The following is a 27,153-nucleotide window of genomic DNA, read 5'->3' as shown; positions in this document are numbered from 1 at the left end:
GGCATAGATCAGCCATGAAGGGCCTGGTGGCCACTCCTGCGTCTATTTCTCGTGATCAGTTGCTGCAAGTCAACAGTTTCCCCCCCAGAATGAAAAAAGGAATGGAAGGGGGGAGAAAAGAAAGTGTTTTACTCACAGATGTTGGAGAGACAGGAGGAAGTTTGAGTCTGTCTGAAGCTCAATCTTCATTCAGAGAGAGAGCAGCAGTTAGTTTTGCTGGGCTGGAGTGAGCAGCTGAACAAGCTCATTGTGCACTTCCGCATTCAGACAATGGAGGAGCTTTGATTGGCTGGAGGACCAGAGTCCTTGCGGTCCTCCAGAATGCCCATTGGTCAGAGCTTGTGAGAGGCAGCGACCAGAGCAGAATCCTTCCGGTCTTCCAGAGTTCCCATTGGTCAATCCCCCGCAGACAGACAATGAGGGGCGGAGCCCCACGTGGGGGTGGGCGGGACTTTGCCCTCCAGTTGTGCTGAGCTGTTGTCCAATGGGAAAGGCTGGAAGACCCGGACAGACAATGGTCAGTGCGCCGGCTTTGTCCCGGGCCCCGCCCTACACATGCGCATTCCCCCAAGTCCGCACATGCGCATGTTTGATTCACCGCCCCTCACCAGCTCTGGCCAATGAGAAGAATTGGAGGACCGGAAGGCCACAGGTCTCCCAGCCAATCAGAGCATGGGTTTTTGTGTGAATGAAGATGGGGCATCAGACAGACTCAAACTTCCTCCTGTTCCAACATCTGTGAGTAAAACACTTTTTCTCCCCCTTTCCATTTCTTTTCTCATTCTGGGGGAAATTGGGGACTTGCAGCAACTGAAGGGAAAGGAAGTGAATCCAGGGAGGCTGCAGACTCTGGAAAGGTTGGCCCAGGTCTCTCTCTCTCTGTTAAAGACATTGACATCCTTTGCTCCCTCAGCTTGACACATTTATTTGTCTGGCTGAAAAGATGGTCTCTTTCCTAATGTTCACAATTAAAGGGCTGGTTTCCCCAGAAAATATCTGACATTTAAGGGGACTGTAAATTAATATAGGTTAGAGATATGTTCAGTGTTGTCATATGGCAAGATTAGACATGTACGGTTCTGCAATAATGTACATTTATTATTATTTCTAATCTGGTAATATCGTACGATCGTGTGACATTAGTGTTTCTTTACAAATTTTTTTCTCTCAAAATCATGATCCTGCTGTTGTAAATGAACCTTTTCAACTTTTTATACATTGTGGCACCAGCTTGTCTACAAAGAGTCCTTTATTTGCTCCTTAAGTGGCTTATATCGAGGTTGTTTGTTTTTACTTTGGGATTTCAGATAAAATATTGGTTGCAGGTCAGGTAACAGAAGTTCTTTCATTTTCAGTTCTAAGCTGCAGTTTAGTTTTAGAAGTGAGATAACCGACTGAATCGCATCTCACACTCAGAGCAAGTGAATGGCCTTTCCCCAGTGTGAATTCGCTGGTGTGTCAGCAGATCAGATGAAGTAGTGAAGGTCTTCCCACACTCGGAGCAGGTGAACGGCCTCTCCTTGGTGTGAACCCGCTGGTGTCTCAGCAGGTGGGATGAATGAGTGAATCCCTTACCACAATCACAGCAGGTGAACCTCCTCTCCCAGTGTGACTGCGTCGATGAATTTCCAGCTGAGACGGGGATTTGAATCCCTTCCCACAATCCCCACATTTCCACGGTTTCTCCATGGTGCGGGTGTCCCTGTCTCCAGGTTTGTTGTTCAGCCGAGGTGGCCACACAAAGCGTCTGTACAATCTCTTCCTGGTGTAAATGGTGATGGTCTTTCAAACTATGTAACTGTCACTGGAACAGTCTTACCAGATGTTTGTGTCTTGCTGCTTTTCCAGTCACACTGATGTTTAAAACTTTCTGAAGCAAACAGAACAAAAAGACATTTCTCCTTCTTGATTCAAAGGCTAATGATATTCAGATCCTGATAATCGAGTGACTATGTCAATTCTTCACTTGATGTTTGATTTGAATTTTGTGTCTGCAAATCCTCCCCCTTTGAAGATCCTGTAAAAGAGGTTATAAATTTCATCACTGTCAGTTAAGGATAGAATCTACAATTGGCAGTTGTTAATTTCTATCTTGTTCCCCGAAAGCTGTAAATAACTGTCCCACACTCTCCCTGCATTACCTGGAGTATTGTGTGGAGCTTTTGGCTCCTTACTAAAGGAAGGATACACTTGCAATAGAGGGAGTGGAGCAAGGGTTCATTCGACAAATCCCTGGAAGGGTGGAAGTTTCCTCGGAGGAGACTGGGCCTCTATTCTCTCAAAGTTTCGAAGAATGAGGGCTGATCTTCTATAACTCAACTGAGTTGAGGAGGAACTTCTTCACACAAAGGTTGTGAATCTGTGTAAGTCCCTGCCCAGTGAAGCAGTTGAGGCTACCTCATTGAATGTTTTTAAGGCAAGGATAGATACATTTTTGAACGGTAAAGGAATTAAGGGTTATGGGGAGCGGGCAGGTAAGTGGAGCTGAGTCCACAAAAAAATCAGCCATGATCTTATTGAATGGCGGAGCAGGCTCGAGGGGCCAGATGGCCCACTCCTGCTCCTAGTTCTTATGTTCTTATAATAACTCTAGATGTATCAATGTTGTTATGATCCTTATGAGTACAATAACCTTAAAATTAACAAATTCCCAGACAAACCCAATGGAATAAACAAAGGGAAAGATTTCACCTTCTAATAAATCTTGCAATAATCAAATTAAAATCAACATCAATGAATCATGCATTGACAGACAAACAGTATTTAAATGGACAGGATAAATTTGTCTTTAAATATCTCAGACAATAAAACAGGTTCCACAAAATCACAAACATTTCCCCCTCACCATATTTGTCTCTAATTCCAGTTCCAGAGAATTTCTCTGTCTCTGTATTTCCCAGGGGGAGAAAGAAAGTGTTTTCCTCACAGATGTTGTCCAGAGGATGAGGTTGGAGTCTGTGTGTGAAGTTTGAGTCTGTGTGTGAAGTTTGAGTCTGTGGTGAAGTTTGAGTCTGTCGTGTGAAGTTTGAGTCTGTGGTGAAGTTTGAGTCTGTGTGTGAAGTTTGAGTCTGTGGTGAAGTTTGAGTCTGTGGTGAAGTTTGAGTCTGTGTGTGAAGTTTGAGTCTGTGGTGAAGTTTGAGTCTGTGGTGAAGCTACAAACAGAAGCTGTTCTGTTTCAAATCAAACTGCGGGACTTGGAAGAATTTGATGGGAAGAGATTTTGCAAAGTCCCCTCCCCCACTCCCTCAGATGGCAGCCCAGCGCGCAGGCGCAGAGAGCACTGCTGAGCCGAGCTGTCCGGAGCAGGCGCAGAGAGCGCTGCTGAGCCGAGCTGTCCGGAGCAGGCGCAGAGAGCGCTGCTGAGCCGAGCTGTCCGGAGCAGGCGCAGAGAGCGCTGCTGAGCCCAGCTGTCCGGAGCAGGCGCAGTGCGGCTGCCGCCAGCGGTCCGCTCTCGATCTCTTTTTGGAGCAGCAGCCGCCGTAGAGAGAGGGGGGAGGGGGAGATCACCGAGCGGCTTCTCGCTCTGGCCGGAGCCGCCAGCCGGTTGCCTGGAAACCGTGGCTGGAGGAGGTGCAGGGGGAGGGAGAACAATGGGTGGGGGCGGGGCTCCCGGGTCCGCGAGCCGGGCCTGCGCCATGGAACCCCGACACGTCACTGCGGAGCCGAGTAATTCCTATTGGCTGATTCCGGCAGCGCTCCATTGTGACGTCTCAATGCGGAAGTTGGCCACTGAGCTTCAGGTTAAAGCTTCCACTGCGATTTGAAAAGACTTCGGCCATCAGTGAGTGGAAAAGCAGCAACACACTGCCACAGCCGAGTGAGTGTGTTCCAGTGCACTGACTACAGAGCTTTAACCAGTTACACAGCCTGAATAAATATCACACCATTCACAGCAGGGAGAGACTGTACCCGTGTTCTGTGTGTGGACAAGGCGTCAACTGATTGGCCACCCAAGGGAGAGGCAAGGACACCTGCACCATGGAGAAACCATGGAAATGTGCAGACTGTGGGAAGAGATACAGATATCCCTCTCTGCTGGATGCTCATCGGCGCAGCCACACTGGGGAGAGGCCATTCATCTGATTTCAGTGTGGGGAGGGATTCGCAGGCTGCAGTCACACCAGCGAGTTCACACTGGAGAGAGGCCGTTCACCTGCTCTCAGTGTGGAAAGGGATTCATTGTGTTATCCACTTTGCAGAGACACCAGCGAATTCACACTGGGGAGAGGCTGTTTATCTGCTCTCGGTGTGGGAAGGGGTTCAGTCAGTTTTCCAACCTGCAGACACACCAGCGAGTTCACACCGGGGAGAGGCCATTCATCTGCTCTCGTTGTGGGAAGAGATTCACTCGGTCATCCGACCAGTGGACACATCAGCACATTCACACCGGGGAGAGGCCATTCGCCTGCTCTCAGTGTGGGAAGGGATTCACTCGGTCATCCGACCTGCGGACACACCAACACGTTCACACCGGGGAGAGGCCATTCACCTGCTCTCAGTGTGGGAAGACATTCACTCGGTCATCCGTCCTGCGGAGACACCAGCGAGTTCACACTGGGGAGAGACCATTTACCTGCTCTCAGTGTGGGAAGAGTTTCAGTCAGTTATCCACCCAGCAGAAACACCAGCACATTCACACTGGAGAGAGGCCGTTCACCTGCTCTCAGTGTGGGAAGAGATTCACTCAGTCATCCCACCTGCGGAGACACCAGCGAGTTCACACTGAGGAGAGGCCATTTACTTGCTCTCAGTGTGGGAAGGGTTTCAGTCAGTTATCCAACCTGCAGAGACACCAGCGAATTCACATGGGGAGAGACCATTCACCTGCTCTGAGTGTGGGAAGGAATTCACTCAGTTACCCCACCTGTTGAGACATCAGTGAAGTTACACTGGGGAGAAACTGTCCACCTGCTCAGTGTATAAAAAGTGTTCAGAATTTCATCACGGCTGCTGAGGCACCAACAAGTTCACAGGGGTTGGATTCTGCTGTTATTGTTTCTGCTCTCAGTTACATCCAGGACTGCATTTTGTTCATTCTCACAGTTGGTCAATGGGGAGGGTCAGAGGGTTTCTTTCTGCTGGACTGGCCGGTCTCACAACTTTCCCTCCAGTGGGCTGATGCTCTTTGAGTCTTGTTGTGAATACCTGGTTTCAAATTTCACAAGGATCACAGAGTGACCGGGTGTGAGGAAGTTCAGAGATATTTAGTCAGCATTTCTGTTTGAAACTCCCCCAATGCCCATCCAATTCCCTTTGTAATTGTTTATTGTCTCCACTTCCTCCACCCTCGTAGGCAGTGAGTTTCAGGTCATTACCATTCGCTGCATCAACATTTTCTTCCTCACATCCCTCCCTACATCTCTGACCTGAAACTTTAAATCTGTGTCCCCCTTGTCCTTGTCCCTTCAGCTAATGGGAACAGCTTTTCTTTGTCCACCTTATCTAAACCTGTCAGAATCTTGTCCACCTCTATCAAATCTCCCCTCAACCTCCTTTGCTCCAAGGGAAACAACCCCAGCCTGACATTGACAATAAAGAACAAACTAACAGAATATGTTAGAACCTGAAACCAAATGGGAATGTTTAATTCCTGTTTTAATGATATTGTGAATATATTGTCCTGGACAATAAAGGAATTGGAATAACTCACCTTGGGAGTGGTTGAATGGAATATGTCAATCTGGTATCCATCTACAGTCCAGTGAAAGTCTGGAATATGTAGCTGGAAATCCCTCCCTAACAGCACTGTGGGCTTACTGACACCTCAGGCATTGTAACAGTTCAGGAAGGCAGTGTTGGCGCTGATCGTGGCCAAGGCAGCTACAGACAGCCACATATTCTGTTATAATTGAAGGACTGCAGATTGAATGTGAGGCATTATGGGACTGGACTATCTTGACCACATTCCTGTGACTGCTCAGTTTCTGCAATCACGGACCATTAAAGCTGCTTAGTGCCCAACAGAGGACCTGGTGAGAATATTTACTCAGAATGAGTTAGAATTAAACTTATTCCAGGACCGGCTGGTGTTCAGTGGCTGAGATTCCTGAATCTGTGAAGAGTAGGTCTGACCAATCAACAAACAGTGGCAGATAGTTGGTTAAGAAGTTAAAAAGCGTTCTCAGGCATTGTTTAAATTATTTTATCCCAAATTTGTGATAAGAACTTTGAGGGACTTGTGACCCGTTAGTCGGTGAAGTAACGGTATACTCCAAATAGCACTGGACTGAAAAGCAGACTTCTGAGTAGATTCTAATGGTTATAAACTGACTCAAGCATGGCCAGTGAAAAAATCAGAGCTCGAGTGAGGACTGGACAGGTCTCTTACCTGCTAATTGGAAACTAAGAACAAGAAACGTATCGATAAAATTATTAGAGAATACAGCCAACGTTTCGAGTCTGGATGACACTTCATAACCGCTCTTATGAAGTGTCATCCATACTTTAAACATTGACTCAATTCTCTCTCCACAGATACTGTCAGACCTGCTGAGATTTTCCAGCATTTTCTGTTTTTGTTTCAGATTCCAGCATCCGCAGTATTTCACTTTTATGATAAAATGATTAGTTCTGATTGGAATCCCTACGACCTTCCTGCAAAACAGAGGGAGTGGTGGCAAAAGGGGAAAAAGGATAAGGATGATAAAGTCTGGGTTCTGATTCTCAAAGCCCATGTAGAATCAACAAAATGAGTGAAGCAGTTTATAAAGAACAGAAGTTATCTATCCCTAAAAAAACTGATCAAATTAAAATAATTAGGTTATGGAATATAACAAAAAAATGAAGAGCTGAAGTTTACAATCGAGTTTGTTTTGATTTTTTTACTTGTGTAAAGTGGTATTATTGTGTGCCAATTTTTTTCTGCTCACTCCCCATCCCTTTAGGTTCTGAAGAAAAGTTAACCCTTTCAGCAGACAATTCATTTCTTTTCAAATCATCTGAAAACTCATGTCTATTTTAGTTTATAATTGAAGATTTATGGGAATTGGCTAAGATGGGCTTTCAACATTTTTCTATTCTTTCTCTATTCACTGTTAATCAACACTCTGTTTTATCTTTCTGACTTGTTACATTTTTAATGATTAATAAACTTTCTGAATTCACGATTTAAAGTGTTCTTTCTTGCCATTTGGTTAAGACACTGGAACCTGGTGTGATTTATGATGAGGGAGGTTATTGTAAACAAGAGAACACCCATAAATCTTAGTTCAAATAAATCAAAGTTCTTACAAATGGAATGCTATCCTTTATTATGAGAGAAATTGAACACAGGAGTAAAGATGTTCTGCTTTAGTTATGATGTGGAGATGCCGACGTTGGACTGGGGTGAACACATTAAGAAGTTTAACAACACCAGGTTAAAGTCCAACAGGTTTATTTGCTACCAGATAAACCTGTTGGACTTTAACCTGTGTTGTTTAAGACCATAAGACCATAAGACACAGGAGCGGAAGTAAGGCCATTCGGCCCATCGAGTCCACTCCACCATTCAATCATGGTTGATTTCAACTCCATTTACCCGCTCTCTCCCCATAGCCCTTAATTCCTCGAGAAATCAAGAATTTATCAATTTCTGTCTTGAAGACGCTCAACGTCTCGGCCTCCACAGCCCTCTGTGGCAATGAATTCCACAGACCTACCACTCTCTGGCTGAAGAAATGTCTCCTCATCTCTGTTCTAAAGTGACTCCCTTTTATTCTAAGGCTGTGCCCCCGCGTCCTAGTCTCCCCTGCTAATGGAAACAACTTCCCTACGTCCATCCTATCTAAGCCGTTCATTATCTTGTAAGTCTCTATCAGATCTCCCCTCAACCTCCTAAACTCCAATGAATATAATCCCATTTAACTTCTTACTATGCTTCAGTTATACAGGGCATTACGGAGACTGCATCTTGAATACTGGGTGCAGCTTTGTCTCCTATTTAAGAAATGATACAAATGCATTGAAAGTGGTTCAGAGGAGGTTTAATAGATTGCTTCCCAATTCTTGACCCTCACAGTATAAATTATGTCCGATTTTCCTTGTCTTCAGCTCTGACAAAGGGTCATCCTGACTCAAAATGTTGTCTCTATTCTCTCTCTGCAGATGCTGTCAGACTTGCTGAGATTGTCCAGCATTTTCTGTTTCTGTTTCACATTCCAACAACAGCAGAATTTTGCCTTTATCCCAATTCTTGTTGGATAAGGGCATCAAAAATATCGGGTGTAGTACGAGAATGTGGAACTCCACACAAACAGATCAGCCATGACCTAAATAAATGGTGGAGCAGACTCAAAGGGCCAAATGACCTACATCTGCTCCGATGTCGAATGTTGGTCACAGATTCCTGAGGATTGTGAAACAAGGCTGGAAGATTCGCCTTGCTTGTATTAGTGGGAAAATGTCCAGGAGAACCATCACTGTGAAGGACAGTTCTGGGATTAAAGGTTGCCAGACTGGAAAAGGAAAACAATGGAAATAAACCCTTGAGGAGTAAAGAATCACTTTGGACTGGTTTTTGGAGAAAGAGTGTGAACATTCCAAGGCAGAATAAAATATAACGGTTGAGTGGGATATTTAATGGTGTTAAGAGTAAAAGGGCAAAGTTTAATTTTAAGTTTAAGAGCAATGTTCCCTATAAAAAAGTGTTTAGTCATTGTTGCTTCCAGTTTGTTGGAATAAAGGCCAGAAACTTGAAGTTTTGTCGTGTGATTCTTTAATTTACTCACTGGGCTTAGAATTCTTTTTTTTAAATTGTTGATCGTTACAGAGATCCTAACAGTTCATTTAAAGCCCCGAGTTTTGATTTCCCATTTGAGCCTGGGGCACCTTTCTGTCTCTCTGTTGCTAGTGTCAATGACAGCCAGGTGACGGAGCTGAGGGCAGTATTTAGCTGAGAATAATGGGGCCTGCGCCCCAGTTGGGAAACTGCCCTGGGCGTCGCACTAATAGAGAGACAGGAAGGTGCTGGAGGACTGACTGGGAAATGGGCCTCCAACCAATTGTTATATCAGTCACTCAGAACTAAAGAGAAACCTGTCTCTTTAAATACAGATACAGGGAAGAGGCTGCAATGAAATCTGTCCCTTTTAACCTGCACAAAAGCAGGAGGCTGAGATTGACAGGCTGCAGGAGGAGTCCATTCAGCCCATCGTGCCCCTGCTATCTCTTTGAAAGGACTGTCTGATTCATCCTACCACTCTGATCTGTCCCCACAGCCCTGCAAATTCTTCCCTTTCAAGTCTTTACCCTTTGGAAAGATTCTATTGAATCTGCTTTCAGGCAGATCAGAACAACTCACTGTGTCAAAAAATAAAATAAAATCTCATCTCCCCCTCTGGCCCCTTTGCCAATTACCTTAGAGGGACTCACTTTCTGTTAAAGAGCCTGCCAACCCCTCTCACCCACTTTCCCGAAAGTGCATCAATCTCAGCAGGAAAAGTCCAGAACAATCAAACACCTTTACTGATGAAAGTTTATTAATGAAACAGAACTTGGTTAAAAACAAACAGAAAATGACTTGAGGATCAAAGACAACCAGAGTAAAAGGATGTTCACAACGTTCTGGACCCAAATGGTTTAGTCATGTTGCAGCTTTATAGAAGCTTAGTTAGGCTGCACTTAGAATATAGTGTTTAATTCTGGTCACCACACTACCAGAAGGATGTGGAGGCTTTGGAGAGGGTACAGAAATGATTTACCAGGATGTTGCCTGGTATGGAGGGCATTAGCTATGAGGAGAGGTTGGAGAAACTTTGTTTGTTCTCACTGGAACAACGGAGGTTGAGCGGCGACCTGATAGAAGTCTACAAGATTATGAGGGACATGGACAGAGTGGATAGTCAGAAGCCTTTTCCCAGGGTGGAAGAGTCAATTACCAGGGGGAACAGGTTTAAGGTGCGAAGGGCAACGTTTAAAGGAGATGTATGAGGCAGATTCTTTACAGAGAGTAGTGGGTGCCTGGGACTCGTTGCCGGGAGAGGTAGTGGAAGCGGATACAGTAGTGACTTTTAAGGGGCGTCTTGACAAATACATGAAGAGGATGGGAATAGAGGCATATGGTCCCTGGAAGGGTAGGGGGTTTTAATTTCATCCGGCAGTGCGGTCGGTGCAGGCTTGGAGGGCCAAAGGGCCTGTCCCTGTGCTGTAACTTTCTTTGTTCTAAATAAAGTAATATTTAATGAACACATTTGGTTCGTACAATGTGGTTGACTCTCAACTGCCCTCTGAACAAGGGCATCTAGGGATGGGCAATAAATGTTGGCCAGCCAGCGACGCCCATGTCCCACAACTGAATAAGGTTAATACAAGATATACTGGTTCGAAAAGACACTTGCTGCAAGCCAATAACTTTCCTTCTTACACGAACTGAGCAATCAACCTTATTCTTGAGCCAGATGTGACAGAATATAATGCCCTCCAACTGATCAAATTCATAGAAGAAATTCTTAGTTCAGACAATTCCTGCCAGCAATGCAGCTTCCACAAGCATGTAGGTGAATCCAACATTAATGTTTAAAATAAAGCTCCAGTCACATGTTAGAATTTAACATGTCTTCCCTGACCTTGTTGCTGAGAATGTTTGAAGAGGCAGCAGGGGCACAATGGGTCACACGGCCTCCTTTTGTGCTCTCTGCTCCTCGTTTGCATTTGAAGTGGTAAATATCTGGGACTCACTTCCTACGAGCGGCTGAAGCAGAGATAATGGAATGTTTCCAAAAGGAAATTGGATGGGAACTTCAGGGAAATAAATCCGCAGGGACACGGAGAGAGAACAGGGCAACAGTTTGATCTAAAGAGAGCCAGCATGGACTCAATGGGCTGATTGGCCCCATTCCCAATCCTAATGCCTGTCTGATCTAAAGAGAGAAATTTCAGCTGTTCCAGTCTCTCGAACTCACTGAAGTCCCTCATCCCTGGAGTCATTCTCGTAAATCTCCTCTGCACCCTCTCTAAGGACTTCACATCTTTCCTAAAGTGTAGGGCCCATATACAGGGTTCCATTCTCGAGGAATAGAATTGAACAGGTTCTGTTCAACTTCTTTAGAATCAGGGTTCGGCTACACTGGGAGCACTGTCAACATTTGTGATCTCCATTTAGAAAAAGGAAATAGAGGCACTGGAGAAGCGGCAACAAAGACTCACAAGAATAATCCCAGAACTGAGAGCATTTAACCCTCAGGAAAGACTGGGGCGGCTTTTCTCTAGAAAAGAGAAGACTGAAGGGTGACCTGATGGAAGTCTTTAACGTTATGAAAGGGTTCAATAATCCAACAGAGATTTCAGTGAGAAACCTCTTTACCAGCGAGTGGTGAGAATGTGGAACTCACTACCACAGCGAGTGGTTGAGGTGAACAGCATGAATACATTGAAGGGGAAGCTCGATACATACATGAGGGAGAGAGGAATAGAAGGATATGCTGATGGGGGGAGATGAAGAGGGGTGGGTGGAGGCTCATGTGGAGCATAAATACTGACATAGACCAATTGGGCCGACTGGCCTGGCCCTGTGCTATAGACTCAATGGAACAGAGACAAATGTACTTACTGTAGATCTACCTGCAGCGTTAGGAAAAACATTATTTACTGTCCAGGATAAAATAAATGTTCTTCGTCGGTTTGTGTGGGTCATTTCAGTGGAAATGTGCTCTCCCAGGCTCAAAGAGCATCAACCCACTGGAAGCAGAATTGTGAGACCGGCCAGTCCAGCAGAAAGAAACCCTCCGACCCTCCCACTTCACCAACTGTCAGAACGAACACGGTTCAGTCCTGGATGTGATTAACAGCAGCAATAACAGCAGAATCCAACCCCTGTCATCACTTGTGAACTCGCTGGTGTCTCAGCAGGAGGGATGAACTGGTGAATTTCTTCCCACACACAGCAGCTGTGAATGGACTGGTGGATCATCAGTTCCTGAGAACTTTTGAAACCATTCCCACAGTCAGAGCAGTTAAAGGGTCTCTCCTGGGTGTGAGGGACATTGTGCATCAGCAGCTGGGGTATCGAGTGAATCCTTTCGCACACACAGAGCAGGTGAATGGTCTCTCCCAGTGTGAACTCGCTGGTGTCTCCTCAGTGTGCATGTCCTTCCAAACCTCTTTGTGCAGTGAGAGCAGCTGAACGGTCTCTCCCCAGTGTGAATGCGCTGGTGATCTATCAGATGCTCAGAAATTTTGAAGCCACTCCCACAGTCAGAGCATTTAAAGGGTCTTTCCTGGGAGTGGGTGACTTTGTGTCTCTGCAGGGTGGATAACCGAGTGAATCTGTCCCCACACTCGGAGCAGGTGAACGGTCTCTCCCCGCTGTGAACTTGCTGGTGAGTCAGCAGGGTGGATGACTGAGTGAATCCCTTCCCACACTCGGTGCAGGTAAATGGTCTCTCCTCAGTGTGAAGACGCTGGTGTGTCAGCAGGGTGAATGACTGACTGAATCCCTTCCCACACAGAGCAGATGAACGGTCTCTCCCTGGTGTGAACTCGCTGGTGTCTCTGCAGTGTGGATGACCTCTTAAACCTCTTTGTGCAGAGAGAGCAGCTGAACGGTCTGTCCTCAGTGTGAATGCGCTGGTGGGACACCAGTTCCCCAGAAATTTTGAATTCACTCCCACAGTCCGAGCATTTATAGGGCCTCTCACTGGTGTGAGTGACTTTGTGACTCAGCAGGTTGGGTAAATTAGTGAATCCCTTCCCACACACAGAGCAGGTGAAAGGCCTCTCTCCGGTGTGAACTCGCTGGTGTGTCAGCAGGGCGGATAACTGCGTGAATCCCTTCCCACAGTCAGAGCAAGTGAATGGTCTCTCCCCGGAGTGAACTCGCTGGTGGTTCCGCAGGTTTGATGATGATCTAAATCTCTTTGTGCAGTGAGAGCAGCTGAACGGTCTGTCCTCAGTGTGAATGCGCTGGTGGGACATCAGATCCTGAGAACTTTTGAAGCAACTCTCACAGTCAGAGCATTTAAAGGGTCTCTCATTGGTGTGAGTGACTTTGTGCGTCAGCAGGGCGGATGACCGAAAGAATCCCTTCCCACACACATTGCAGGTGAACGGTCTCTCCCCAGTGTGAATTCGTTGGTGTGCCCGCAGTTCGGAGGACCGAGAGAATCCCTTCCCACACATGGAGCAGCTGAACGGTCTCTCCCCGGTGTGAACTCGCTGATGTCTCCGCAGTGTGGATGACCATTTAAATTTCATTGTGCAGAGAGAGCAGCTGAACAGTCTCTCCTCACTGTGAGTGCGCTGGTGGGACACCAGTTCTCCAGAGCTTTTGAATCCGCTCCCACAGTCAGAGCATTTAAAGGGTCTCTCATTGGTGTGAGTGAGATTGTGACTCAGCAGGTGGGAGAACTTAATGTATCCCTTCCCACACACTGAGCAAGTGAAGGGTCTCTCCCGAGTGTGACTGCGTTGATGAATTTCCAAATCACAGGGCAACATGAATCCTTGTCCACAATCGTCACACTTCCACAGTTTCTCCATGATGCGGGTGTCCTTGTGACTCTCCAGGTTTGATGATCAGTTGAATCCTTGTCCACACAGAACACGTGTACGGTCTCTCTTCACTGTAAATGGTGCAATGTTGTTTCAGCCTGTGTAACTGGTTAAAGCTCTTTCCACTATCAGTGGACTGGAACACTCTCACTCGGGTGTGTTCCAGTCACACTGATGTTTAAAATCTCCTCAAGCAAACAGATCAAACAAACATTGCTTTTCTAGATTCAAAGGTCGATGATATTCAGGTCCCAATAAATCGAATGACTCTGTCAAATCTTCATGTGGTGTTTAGTTTGAAATTTCTGTCTATAAATCCTCATCTCCTGATATCTATAAAAGGAATTTACAACAGACATCACTGTCAGTACAGGATCGAAATTCAGAACAGACAATTCTAGTTTCTATGGAACATTCTTTCCTCTCTCATTCCCCAAAAGCTGTCAATCTCCATCCCACACACTCTCCCTCAATTCTCACTCTGCTCTCCTGAGTATACAACCTCCCAAGTCTATTGAAGGTGCTGATTCAGGCTGATTAATGGATCCATGCTGACCACTTCCTGTACTGGACACAGAGATCTGAAAACCTACGTGTAACGTCCGGCCTACACGCGAGAAATTAAAATCTGTGCCATATGTGGGACTGGATAACTGGATTGGGAGAAGGAGAAGGATGTGGGGAAGAATTTTACTTTGGTGCAGAAAGGTCATTACCTGGAAGCCGCTGCCTCAGGGGGTTGTGGAAGTGCAAATGATCCATGATTAATCTTCAAGCTGACAGCCACGTTAAAGTTTTACATTTGGCCATAAATGCTGTGTGTAATACACTGTATTATCTGGTTACAGATACATGAAGAATGTGAGGAGGATTTCTGTTTAGACAGCGAGTGGTGACCTGGAAGTTAAAAATTCAACAAGTCCCCAATTTCCCCCAGAATGCAAAAGAAACACAAAAGCGGAGCAAAGCAAGTGTTTTACTCACAGATGTTGGCCTCTTTTAGGTCAAAAGGAGCTCACAAACTATTTTTCAAATTGACATCGAGCCAGCCAGGAGTCGAACCTGGAATCTTCTGATCTGTAGTCAGACGCGTTATCCATTGCGCCACTGACCCACACTCTCACAGATGTTGGAGAGCCAGGAGGAAGTTTGAGTCTGTCTGAAGCTCAATCTTCATTCAGAGAGAGAGCAGCAGCAGCTTTGCTGGGCAGGAATGAGCAGCTGAACAAGCTCATTGTCCACTTCCGCATTCAGACAATCATAGAATCATAGAATCCCGCAGTGCAGAAGGAGGCCATTTGGCCCATCGAGTCTGCACCGACCACAATCCCACCCAGGCCCTACCCCCACACATTTTACCCACTAATCCCGCTAACCTACACATCTCAGGACTCTAAGGGGCAATTTTTAACCTGGCCAATCAACCTAACCCGCACATCTTTGGACTGTGGGAGGAAACCGGAGCACCCGGAGGAAACCCACGCAGACACGAGGAGAATGTGCAAACTCCACACAGACAGTGACCCGAGCCGGGAATCGAACCCAGGACCCTGGAGCTGTGAAGCAGCAGTGCTAACCACTGTGCTACCGTGCCGCCCATATGGGGGAGCTCTGATTGGCTGGAGGACCAGAGTCCTTCCGGTCCTCCAGAGTTCCCATTGGTCAACATCTCAGGGGTGGGCACTCCACCGCACATGCGCAGCTTCCTCTCTCCCTTGGACATGCGCAGCCCCGGGGCATGGGGGAGTGGACAGATTCAATCTTCCTCCTGTCTCCAACAGTGTTGTGTGTGTGTAGCAGCATTGAATTTGCTGCTGCAAATCATCAACATTTCTTTGCATGTGAAAGCACTGGTTGAAAGAACTGAGCAGTTTTCTCTCCCTTGAGTATTGGTGGTTCAGTGGTAGAATTCTCGCCTGCCCCGCGGGAGGCCTGGGTTCGTATTCCTGGCCAATGCAAAGCCTTAAAAGAGGCCAACATCTGTGAGTGAAACACTTTCTTTTCCTCCCCTTTCCATTTCTTTTCTCATTCTGGGGGAAATTGGGAACTTGCAGCAACTGAAGGGAAAGGAAGTGAATCCAGTCGGTATGTTCCACACATTGTTAGCCCAGTAATTTAGACAAATATCTGTCTGGCAGCCTGCAGGGAGATTTTCAGCTCCCTGTGTCCAGGAGAGGAAGCAGTGAGCATGGATCTGTCAATCAGCCTCAATCAGCACCTTCAGGAGAATTGGGAGGGTGAATATTAGATACAGCAGAGTGAGAATGGAGGGAGAGTGTGTGGAATGGAGATTTACAGCTTTTCGGGAATGAGAGAGGAAAGAATGTTCCAGAGAAACTAGAATTGTCTGTTCTGAATTTCTATCCTGCACTGACATTGATGAATTTTCCAAACTCGTTTACAGGATATCAGAAGGTGAGGATTGACAGACAGAGGATTGAAACAAACGTCACATCAGCATCTGACACCCTCACTCAATTCATCGGACCTGAATATTATCGGCCTTTGAATCTGGAAGGAGAAATGTTTCTCTGTTCTGTCTGCGTCAACAGGCCTTTAATATCAATGTGACTGGAAAAGCACCAAGGCACAGATACACCCGAGTGAGAGTGTTCCAGTGCACTGAGTGTGGAAAGAGCTTTAACCAGTTACACAGCCTGAAAATACATCGCAGCATTCACAGCGGGGAGAGACTGTACCCACGTTCTGTGTGAGATTTAACTGATTGTTTAACCTGGAGAGTCACAAGGACACCCGCACCATGGAGAAACCGTGGAAATGTGGGAACTGTGGGAAGAGATACAGAGCCCCCTGTAAACTGGAAATTCATCGACGCAGTCACACCGGGGAGAGGCCATTCATCTGCTCTGTGTGTGGGAAAGGATTTACGCAGTTATCTAACCTGTCAAAACACAAAGTCACTCACAGCCAGGAGAGACCCTTTAAATGCTCTGACTGTGGGAGTGGTTTCAAAAGCTCTCGGGAACTGATTATCCACCAGCGCATTCACACTGGGGAGAGACCGTTCAGCTGCTCTCACTGCGCAAAGAAATTTAGAGCATCATCCCACCTGCGGATACACCAGCGAGTTCACACTGGGGAGAGACCGTTCACCTGCTCTGTGTGTGGGAAGGGATTCACTCAGTCATCCAGCCTGCAGAACCACAATCTCACTCACACCAATGAGAGACCGTTTAAATGCTCTGACTGTGGGCGTGATTTCAAAAGCTCTCGGGAACTGATGATTCACCAGCGCACTCACACTGGGGAGAGACCGTTCAGCTGCTCTCACTGCTCAAAGAGATTTAGAACATCATCCCACCTGCGGATACACCAGCGAGTTCACACCGGGGAGAGACCATTCACTTGCTGTGTGTGTGGGAAGGGATTCACTCAGTCATCCAGCCTGCGGGCACACCAGCAAGTTCACAAGTGATGACAGGTTGGATTCTGCTGTTATTCCTGCCATTAATCACATCCAGGACTGAACCATGTTTATTCTTATAGTTGGTGAAGTGGAAGGGTAGGAGATTCTTTCTGCTGGACTGGCCGATCGCACGACTTTGCTTCCAGTGGGCTAATGCTCTTTGAGCCTGGGAGAGCACATTGCCACTGAAATGATCCACAAAAGCTGATGAAGGACATTTATTTTATCCTGGATAGTAAATAGTGTTTTTCCCCCCACGACAGGTAGATCTGAAATAAATACAGAAAGGACTGGAAAAACGCAGCAGGTCTGGCAGCATCTCTGGAGAGAGAAACAGAGTTAACATTTCACACTACTGGATTGGGAATCAATCTAGTAAATCTCCTCTGAACTGCTTCCATGGTATTTATAAAATGGGGCAGCACGGCAGCACAGTGGTTAGCACTGCTGCATCATAACACCAGGGACCCAGGTTCAATTCCAGCCTGGGTCACTGTCTGTGTGGAGTTTGCACGTTCTCCCCATGTCTGTGTGGGTTTCATCCGGGTGCTCCGGTTTCCTCCCACAGTCCAAAGATGTGCGGGTTAGGTGGATTGGCCAAGCTAAATTGACCCTTGTGTGAGGGGGATTAGCAGGGTAAATGTGTGGGGTTATGGGAATAGGGCCTGGGTGGGATGCTGTTTGGTACAGACTCGATGGGCAGAACGGCCTCTGTCTGTACTGCAGGGATCCTACGATCCTTTGTTTAATTGGAGACAAAACTGCACCCGGTGTTCAAGATGCAGTCTCAGCAACGCCCTGTATAACTGAAGCAGAACATCTTTACTTCAATGTTCAATTTCTCTCGTAATAAAGAATAGCATTCCATTTGTGAGAATGGTGATTTATTTGAACTAAGATTTATGGGGGTTCTCTTGTTTACAATAACTCCATAACTGTAAATCACACCAGGTTCCAGTGACTTAACCATGTGGCTAGAAAGAATACTTTAAATGGTGAATTCAGGAAGTTTATTAACCATTAAAAACGTAACAAGTCAGAAAGATAAAAAAGGAAAGTATCGATTAACAGTAAAAGGAGAAAGCTCAGCTTTAACAATTGAATGTATGAACTTATGAAATGTTATGGGGAGAAGCAGGAACTAGGGATGAGGAGCATATCAGCCATGATCGAATGATTCGATGGGCCGAATGGCCTAATTCTGCTCCAAGATCTTATGAACAGATTTCTCTCTATCCTTTTCAGACCAGGACATGAAGTGATGGCTCCGAAAACATGGATAACTTGTAAAATCAACAGCTCCCAACACCTCTCTGTAGGGCACAGTGGTTTGCACTGCTGCCTCACAGCGCCAGGGACCTGGGTTCGACTCCCGGCTTGGGTCACAGTATGCACATTCTCCCCGTGTCTGCGTGGGTTTCCTTCGGGTGCTCCGGTTTCCTCCCACAGTCCGAAAGACATGCTGCTTTTCAGAGTAACTTCAATGCAGTGTTAATGTAAGCCGACTTGTGACACTAATAAATGAAGTTCCTGGGAAAATCCCCCAGTCACCGCACTCTGGCATCTGTTCGGGTACACTGAGGGAGAATTTAGCATGGTCAATGCACCTAACCAGCACATCTTTCGGACTGTGGGAGGAAACCAGAGCTCCCGGAAGAAAACCAGGCAGACACGGGAACAACGTGCAAACTCCACAGAGTCACCCAAGCCGGGAATCAAACCCAGGTCCCTGGCGCTGAGGCAGCAGAGCTAACCAGTGTGCCACCAGGCCATCCTAACAAGTCTTGTTATCTGTTTTTTCTATTCTGTTGGGTTCAGAAGGGAACATTTTATAATTCTCACAGCATTTTAACCATTCTTTATATCTTTATAATTCTAAACGTTATAAACTTTTGTATTCAAATTTACATTTCCAGCCTAACATCTGTATTAATGAATCATTTATTCTTTAATTGTCTCTCAATTCAGGCTGTCCATTTAACTAATCTCCTGCTTTACAATTGTGGGAACTTCAGTCACAAATAAGGTAGTCAAATGCATTGTTAAAAGCAGGATGTTCTTTATATAAATAAATAACAAAGTTTAAAAATCATTGGCAAACAAAAGGAAACAGGAGCATTGGAACCAGCCTGGACTTGCAGACTGAAACCCCGCCCAAAGCCTGCACGTGCTCAGAAGGGAGAGAGGTTGTGAAGAACACTCTGTAACACTTCTCCTCCCCTTAAATTTCAATCCCCCATCAGGACAGAAATACAACAAAGTAATGTCTTTAACAATACGGAAGTCTGTCAGGAGCTTTGTGGTTGCATTGCGACCTGTACAATACCACTGGTAAATCTTGTAATGGTGTTTCTGGAATGGGAGATGAAGAGGTAGTTTGAGAATCTGTACATGAACATTCCTCTTCCACTCCCACAGCAGAGTCAACTGGCAAAGCTGGAACCATTTCCTGGTGAACATCCACAGCAGCATGACCCTCTGCCATGTTCTCAGTAATGGTTGCTGACTCTGAAACTGTTCCTGACTCGGGGTCACACCGCAAGCGAATATGGTCTTGGTGTCTGCGAACAACTCTTCTGTTTTACAGTCTCACCACCCAAGATACTGGACCACTTTGGTTTAAAATTATTCCCGGTAACCACCTTTGGTTACTCCCAAAGTTTCTGATGTAAACCTGATCACCCGGTTTGAACTGCCTCTCTTTGGCGTGGCAGTCGTGTCCCTCCTTCTGCTTCTCTTGTCTCCTGCTCACTTTTGCTCTGAGATCTGGATGAAGCAGATCCAGATGAGACTTCAACCTTCGACCAAAAAATTCCACAGGAGAGTCCGGTTGTGGATTGTGGTGTGATGCGAAACTGGAACAAAAATCTTGAGAGCTTGTTCCTAAAGTATCACCTGCCATTCTTTTCAATCCCTCCTTCAGACTTTGAACAGCTCTTTCTGCGAGACCATTTGTACAGTAAGAAGTTTGACAACACCAGGTTAAAGTCCAACAGGTTCATTTGTTAGCAAATGCCACGAGCTAACAAATGCATTTGCTAACAAATAAACCTATTGGACTTTAACCTGTTGTTGTTAAACTTCTGACTGTGTTTACCCCAGTCCAACGCCAGCATCTCCACATCATGAAGACCATTTGTAGCCAGATGAAACGGTGCAGTACGCACATGACGTAGACCATTCCTTTACAGGAATTCCTGAAACACCTCACTTGTAAACAGAGTGTTGTTATCTGAAACAAGCCAATCTGGTATCCCAGGGCAAGTGAAAATTTGACAGAGCTTCTCTGTTGTCACAGGAGCTGGAATATTACTCATGATCTGTGCTTCCAACCATTTTGAATGCACATTTACAATGACCAAACACATGTGATTCATGAAAGGCCCCCCAAAGGCCACATTTAGTCTGGACCACGGCCTATCAGGCCACTCCCAAGGATGAAGTGGTAATGTACCCAGTGTGTTGTGCCTGATTCAATCGACAAACAGTTTATTGAGTTAGGCCAGCGGGGAGAAGCCACAGGGGCTGACCATGTGTAACTCCACCCAACACAGAATATCATCAATTCTTATCCAGTTACTCAGCCCATCCCGGCTGGACACAATCCAATCAGAATGGTGATAGATTACATACATTATAGGCTCAATAAAATTAGTATCTGGGCATCATGGGGCTTTGTGATCATCTCATGGACAGGTGCCCTCATCATGATGCTTTCCAGACCCCCCCTTCGGGGGGGGTCTTTCTTGGGTTTTCTTTGTACATCGACTCCCTTACTTAGAAATGGGGTGGATTAAAAGTTCTCAAATGGACGTCAGCACTCTTCCTTTGTTTTAATCGAATGACCACATGATCTGGGAATCATTTCTATTTAATGCTCTCTCTTTTTAAACTCTTTTCTTCAGTATCCAATTCCAGAATTTTCCTTTTCTTTGTGTTACTTGCGTCAGGAATAAATCTTTGGACCTGACAGGAAGTTTAACCCAAGATCAATCCAACACAGGATTGGTCAGAATCATTTCACATGTGTCAAATTTTAAATAACCATTACAAATTAAAACTCTCATTCTCACATGGGTGAATTGTATCCGGATTAAAATTCCCACATGTTTAGTAAAATATCCTGGAATCCTGTCTCTGGCCAGTAAATATGGCTCCAGGTTCATAACTTCTGAACAAAAAAAGTTTTATTGATCACACTTCCTTTTTTAAAAATCTGTTTGATTTAAATCACAGACAGAAAACCTCAAAGCTTGAAGCATTCATCCCACAAATATCATCCACACACAAACAGAGAAACTTAGCATGTGCTTTACAACAACAATAACCAAAATTAATTACTGAAGTGTTCTTGTGATTCTGTTTTTAAACTTCCAAAAATGCCTTTAATTAAAGACAGTAAGAAGTTTAACAACACCAGGTTAAAGTCCAACAGGTTTATTTGGTAGCAAAAGCCACACAAGCTTTCGAGGCTCTGAGCCCCTTCTTCAGGTGAGTGGGAGGGAGCCTCGAAAGCTTGTGTGGCTTTTGCTACCAAATAAACCTGTTGGACTTTAACCTGGTGTTGTTAAACTTCTTACTGTGTTTACCCCAGTCCAACGCCGGCATCTCCACATCATGACTTTAATTAAAGACTCAAGGTGAGGTTAATTCCCCAGAAAGATAAACCTTAACAAATGTAGCCCAAAACAATGATAAAACATATCTACAAACATCCACAGAAAACAAACAAAACACACAGATTCTCACAGCTCGTAAATTTCAAACAATGAATCTTCAGCATTGTCTCTCGCAGCTGTAGCTTCTTAAAGCGACAGAGCACTACAAGCTCACAACTCCTTGATTAAAATAAGATACAAGATCCTTCATTATAACTGAACCTTTTTAAAGCCAACCGACAAGGACTGATTTTAGAGGCAACATCTTTGTTGATTTAAAATCCCAAACACGTTATAGCCAAACACCGGCAAAATCTTTGTTCTTTATCTGGGGATAAAATTCTCAGTTATTCCAAATTCCTCCAGGCGATGCTTAATATTTCCGCATTTAACTTATTCCCAGAAATCCTCAATTATAAACTAAAATAGACACGTGTTTCCGGGCAGTCACAGGAATATGGTCAAGATAGTCCAGTCCCACAATGCCTCACATTCAATCTGCAGTCCTTCAATTATAACAGAATATGTGGCTGTATATAGCTGCCATGGCCATGGTCAACCCAACCCCCCCAAGGGTGCCTTCTTGAACTGTTGCAATGCGTGAGGTGTACGTACACCCACAATGCTGTTAGGAAGGGACTTCCAGTTACTGAGAGAGACAAGAGATGAAATTGCTGGGCCTCTAACAGAAATCTTTGTTTCTTCATTGGACACAGGTGAGGTCCCAGAGGATTGGAGAATAGCAAATGTGGTCCCGTTATTTAAGAAGGGTAGCAAGGATAACTCTGGTAATTATAGGCCAGTGAGCTTGACGTGGTAGGGAAATTGTTGGAGAAGATTCTTAGAGATAGGATCTGTACACATTTAGAACTGAATAATCTCATTAGCGATCGACAACATTGTTTTGTGCGAGGGAGGTCATGCCTCACAAATTTGGTTGAGTTTTTTGAGGAGGTGACAAAAATGACTGACGAGGGAAGGGCCGTGGATGTCGTCCACGTGGATTTTAGTAAAGCATTTGACAAGGTCCCTCATGGCAGGCTGGTGCAAAAGGTTAAATCTCACGGGAACTAGCTAGATGGGTACAGAACTGGCTTGGCCATAGAAGACAGAGGGTAGCAGTGGAGGGGTCTTTTTCTGATTGGAGCTCTGTGACTAGTGGTGTTCCGCAGGGCTCTGTACTGGGATCTCTGCTGTTTGTGATATATATAAATGATTTGGAAGAAGATGTAGCTGGTCTGATTAGTAAGTTTGCGGATGACACAAAGATTGCTTGTTTTGGGTCAGAGATGCAAGGGGGGGGAGTGGGAGGGGGGAGTGGGGGGTGGGGGGGGATGGAGTGGGAGTGGGGGCGGAGATGTGAGGAAGAATATTCTGATGCAGCGAATGGTAATGACCTGAAACTCGCTGCCTACGAGGGTGGAGGAAGTGGAGACAATAAACAATTAAAAAGGAAATTGGATGGGCATTTGGGATGTTCCAAACAGAATGAAGAACAAAGAAAATTACAGCACAGAAACAAGCTCTTTGGCCCTCCAAGCCTGTGGCACCCATGCTGCCTGTCTGAACTAAAACCCCCTACCTTTCCGGGGACCATATCCCTCTATTCCTATGCTATTCATATATTTGTCAAGACACATCTTAAAAGTCACTATCGTATCTGCTTCCACTACCTTCCCCGGCAACGAGTTCCAGGCACCCACCACTCTCCGTGTAAAAAACGTGCCTTGTACATCTCCTTTAAACCTCGCCCCTCGCACCTTAAACCTATGACCCTCGTAATTGACTCTTCCACCCTGGGAAAAAGCTTCTGATTATCCACTCTGTCCATGCCCCTCATAATATTGTAGACTTCTATCAGGTCGCCCCTTAACCTCCGTCGTTCCAGTGAGAACAAACCAAGTTTCTCCAACCTCTCCTCATAGCTAATGCCCTCCACACCAGGCAACATCCTGATTAATATTTTCCGTACCCTCTCCAAAGCCTCCACATCCTTCTGGTAGTGTGGTGACCAGAATTGAACACTAGATTCCAAGTGCGGTCTAACTAAGATTCTATAAAGCTGCAACATGACTTGCCAATTTTTAAACTCAATGCCCCAGCCAATGAAGGCAAGCATGCCGTATGCCTTCTTGATTATCTTCTCCACCTGCATTGCCACTTTCAATGACCTGTGTACCTGTACACCCAGATCCTTCTGCCTAGGAATACTCCGAAGGGTTCTGCCATTTACTGTATATTTCCCATCTGTATTAGTTGGTCTAGTTGGGCACATGAGTGGCGCAGGCTTGGAGGGCCGAAGGGCTTGTTCCTGGGCTGTATTGTTCTTTGTATTAGACCTTCCAAAATGCATTACCTCACATTTTTCCGGATTAAACTTCATCTGCCATCTCTCCACCCAAGTCTCCAACTGATCTATATCCTGCTGTATCCTCTGCCGGTCCCCATCGCTATCCGCAATTCCACCAACCTTTGTGTCGTCCACAAACTTACCAATCAAACCAGTTACATTTTCCTCCAAATCATTTATATATATCACAAACAGCAAAGGTCCCAGCACTGATCCCTGAGGAATGTCACTTGTCACAGCCCTCCATTCAGAAATGTACCTTTGCACTGCCAACCTCTGTTTTCTTCTGACTAAATATCTCTAAACTTCCTAACACCCTGTCACTCTGTGATCCTTGTGACATTTGAAACCAGGTATTCACAAAAAGACTCAAAGAGCATCAGCCCACTGGAGGCTGAGACCGGCCAGTCCAGCACAAAGAAACCCTCTGACCCTTCCCATTGACCAACTGTGAGAATGAACAAAATGCAGTCCTGGATGTAATTGAGAGCAGAAACAATAACAGCAGAATCCAACCCCTGGAATCACTCGTGAACTTGTTGGTGTCTCAGCAGCTGGGATGAAACTCTGAAACCCTTCTCACACTGAGAGCAGGTGAATGGTCTCTCCCCAGTGTGAACTCGCTGGTGTGTCTGCAGGCTGGATAACTGAATGAATCCCTTCCCACACTGAGAGCAGGTGAACGGCCTCTCCCCAGTGTGAACTCGCTGGTGTCTCTGCAGGCTGGATAACTGAGTGAATCCCTTCTCACACTGAGAGCAGGTGAATGGTCTCTCCCCAGTGTGAACTTGCTGGTGTCTCCGCAGGGCGGATAACTGAGTGAATCCCTTCCCACACTGAGAGCAGGTGAATGGTTTCTCCCCAGTGTGAACTCGCTGGTGTGTCCGCAGGTTAGATGAACAAGTGAATCCCTTCCCACACTGAGAGCAGGTGAATGGCCTCTCCCCAGTGTGAACTCGCTGGCGTGTCTGCAGGCTGGATAACTGAGTGAATCCCTTCCCATACTGAGAGCAGGTGAATGATCTCTCCCCAGTGTGAACTCGCTGGTGTGTCTGCAGGTGGGATGACTGTGTGAATCCCTTCCCACATTGAGAGCAGGTGAATGGTCTCTCCCCAGTGTGAACTCGCTCGTGTGTCTGCAGGCTGGATAAAGAAGTGAATCCCTTCTCACACTGAGAGCAGGTGAATGGCCTCTCCCCAGTGTGGCTGCGCCGATGAGCTGCCAGCAGAGATGGGGCTCTGTATCTTTTCCCACAGTCCACACATTTCCATGGTTTCTCCATGGTGCAGGTGTCCTTGCCTCTCTCTTGGGTGGACAATTAGTTGAAACTTCGTCCACACACAGAACAAGATTACAGTCTCCACCCGCTGTGAATGGTGTGATATTTATTCAGGCTGTATAACTGGTTAAAGCTCTTTAGTCAGTGCATTGGAACACTTTCATTCGAGTGAATCCCTTCTTTTTCACTCACACTGACATTTCAAATCTTTTCAAATCGACAGACTGGACAATCATTTCTCCTTCTGGATTCAAAGTCCGATGATATTGAGGTCCCAAGGAATATCACTCTGTCAGATCGAGACGTGACGTTTGAGATTTCGGCCTGTGATTCCTCTTTCAATATCTTGGAAAATAAGTTTCCAAAAGTCAGCAGTGTCAGTACAGGATAGAAATTCAGAACAGACAATTTCTACGGAACATTCTTTCCTCTCTCATTCCCCAAAAGCTGTAAATCTCCATCCCACACACTCTCTCCCCATTCTCAGCAGGTCTGGCAGCATCTGTATGGAGAGAAAAGAACTGATGTTTCAGAGCTTTGACAAAGGGTCATCGAGACAAGAAACATCAGCTCTTTTCTCTCCTTACAGATGCTACCAGACCGGCTGAGATTTTCCAGCATTTTCTCTCTTGGTTTCAGATTCCAGCATCCGCAGTAATTTGCTTTTATAAGGCTGCAGATACCTCCTCCCAAGTAACATGCATATGCCCAAGACATCACCACTTGTTTCCCTTATTTCTTTCGCACCCATGGTGCTCTCCGCAGTAAACACAGAGGAGAAGTATTCATTAAAAATCTCACCCATCTCCTGTGGCTCCACACACAGATGGCCATACTGATTTTTAAGGGGATCTATTCTCTCTCTAGCCACCCTTTTACTCTTAATATAGCGATAGAACCTCTTGGAATTTTCTTTAATCTTACCTGCCAGATCCATATTATAACCTTTTTTGTCCTCCTGATTTCCCTCTTCAGTATTTTCTTACACTTTTTTATAGTCAGAGTGATTCAATTGTCCCCGATTGCCTAAACCCAATGTATGCTTCCTTCTTTTACCTGACCAGAGCCTCAATGTCCCTTGTCTGCCAGAGAACCCTAAATTTACCATTCTTTCCCTTCATCTTAACAGGAATATACTGCCCCTGGACTCTTGATATCACACTTTTAAAACCTCCCATTTGCCAGTCATTCCTTTCCCTTCAAACAAACTCACCTAATCGACATCTGCTCGATCCTGCCGAATGCCCACAAAAGTGGCCCTGCTCCAGTTTAGGGCCTTGACCGGTGGACCTGTCCTATCTTTTTCCAGAACTATTTTGAAACTATTGGTGCTCCCAATAGTGCTCCCTGACTGCCACTTCAGTCACTTGCTCGACCTCATTTCTTAACTGTCTAATAGAAAGTGAGTCCAGGAATTGATGATGAAAAATAAGGAGCTGGGAGATGAATTGAACAAGTATTTTGCCTCGGTGTTCACAATAGAGGATACAGTTAAAACTCAGAAACAGCTGGAAATCAGAAAACAGGAGTGTGGGATGAACTCTGAAAAAGCACAATTACCAGGGAAGTGGTCCTCAGCAAACTGTTGGAGCTGTGGGCTGATGGGTCCTCGGGTCCTGCTGGGCTTCATTCTCGGGTCCTGCTGGGCTTCATTCTCGGGTCCTGCTGGGCTTCATTCTCGGGTCCTGCTGGGCTTCATTCTCGGGTCCGGCTGGGCTTCATTCTCGGGTCCTGCTGGGCTTCATTCTCGGGTCCTGCTGGGCTCCATTCTCGGGTCCTGCTGGGCTTCATTCTCGGGTCCTGCTGGGCTTCATTCTCGGGTCTGAACAGAGGGAGATAGTTGATGATGTTCAATTTTCTAAACCGTCCGTCGCCATTACCCGCACTGCGCATGCTTCAGGTCCCGCCCCTCATTCACTCCGATTGGTTGGAGGACCAGCCGCTCCGGCTCGGTCCTCCAGCCCCGCCCCC

General features: G+C 45.9%; 1 protein-coding gene, 1 long non-coding RNA gene, 1 other non-coding gene and 1 pseudogene across 3 annotated transcripts in view; 1 reads left to right on the top strand and 3 right to left on the bottom strand.

Annotated features, from left to right (window-relative positions):
- Window positions 1-1,234: 1,234 nt before the first annotated feature.
- On the bottom strand, window positions 1,235-27,075 carry LOC144484248 (uncharacterized). Its single transcript, XR_013496067.1, has 2 exons — window positions 26,743-27,075; window positions 1,235-2,017 (listed from the first exon to the last, which is right to left on the bottom strand). It is a non-coding gene; the product is annotated as an uncharacterized LOC144484248 (long non-coding RNA).
- Window positions 3,636-10,498, top strand: LOC144484228 (uncharacterized; annotated as a pseudogene).
- Window positions 10,589-27,153, bottom strand: part of LOC144484227 (uncharacterized) — a 145,851-nt gene continuing 129,286 nt past the window's right edge. Inside the window, exons 12-15 of the mRNA XM_078202762.1 lie at window positions 24,469-24,841; window positions 12,485-12,795; window positions 12,003-12,405; window positions 10,589-10,669 (exon numbers count right to left, since the gene is read on the bottom strand). Coding sequence (XP_078058888.1) covers window positions 10,589-10,669; window positions 12,003-12,405; window positions 12,485-12,795; window positions 24,469-24,841 — 1,168 coding nt within the window. The remainder of the gene's footprint in view (window positions 10,670-12,002; window positions 12,406-12,484; window positions 12,796-24,468; window positions 24,842-27,153) is intronic.
- On the bottom strand, window positions 14,509-14,581 carry trnac-aca (transfer RNA cysteine (anticodon ACA)). Its single transcript has one exon. It is a non-coding gene; the product is annotated as a tRNA-Cys (tRNA).

Source organism: Mustelus asterias, unplaced genomic scaffold (genome assembly GCF_964213995.1).
Source record: "Mustelus asterias unplaced genomic scaffold, sMusAst1.hap1.1 HAP1_SCAFFOLD_96, whole genome shotgun sequence".
Lineage (NCBI taxonomy): Eukaryota > Metazoa > Chordata > Chondrichthyes > Carcharhiniformes > Triakidae > Mustelus > Mustelus asterias.
This window is presented reverse-complemented; position numbering and strand designations above follow the sequence as displayed.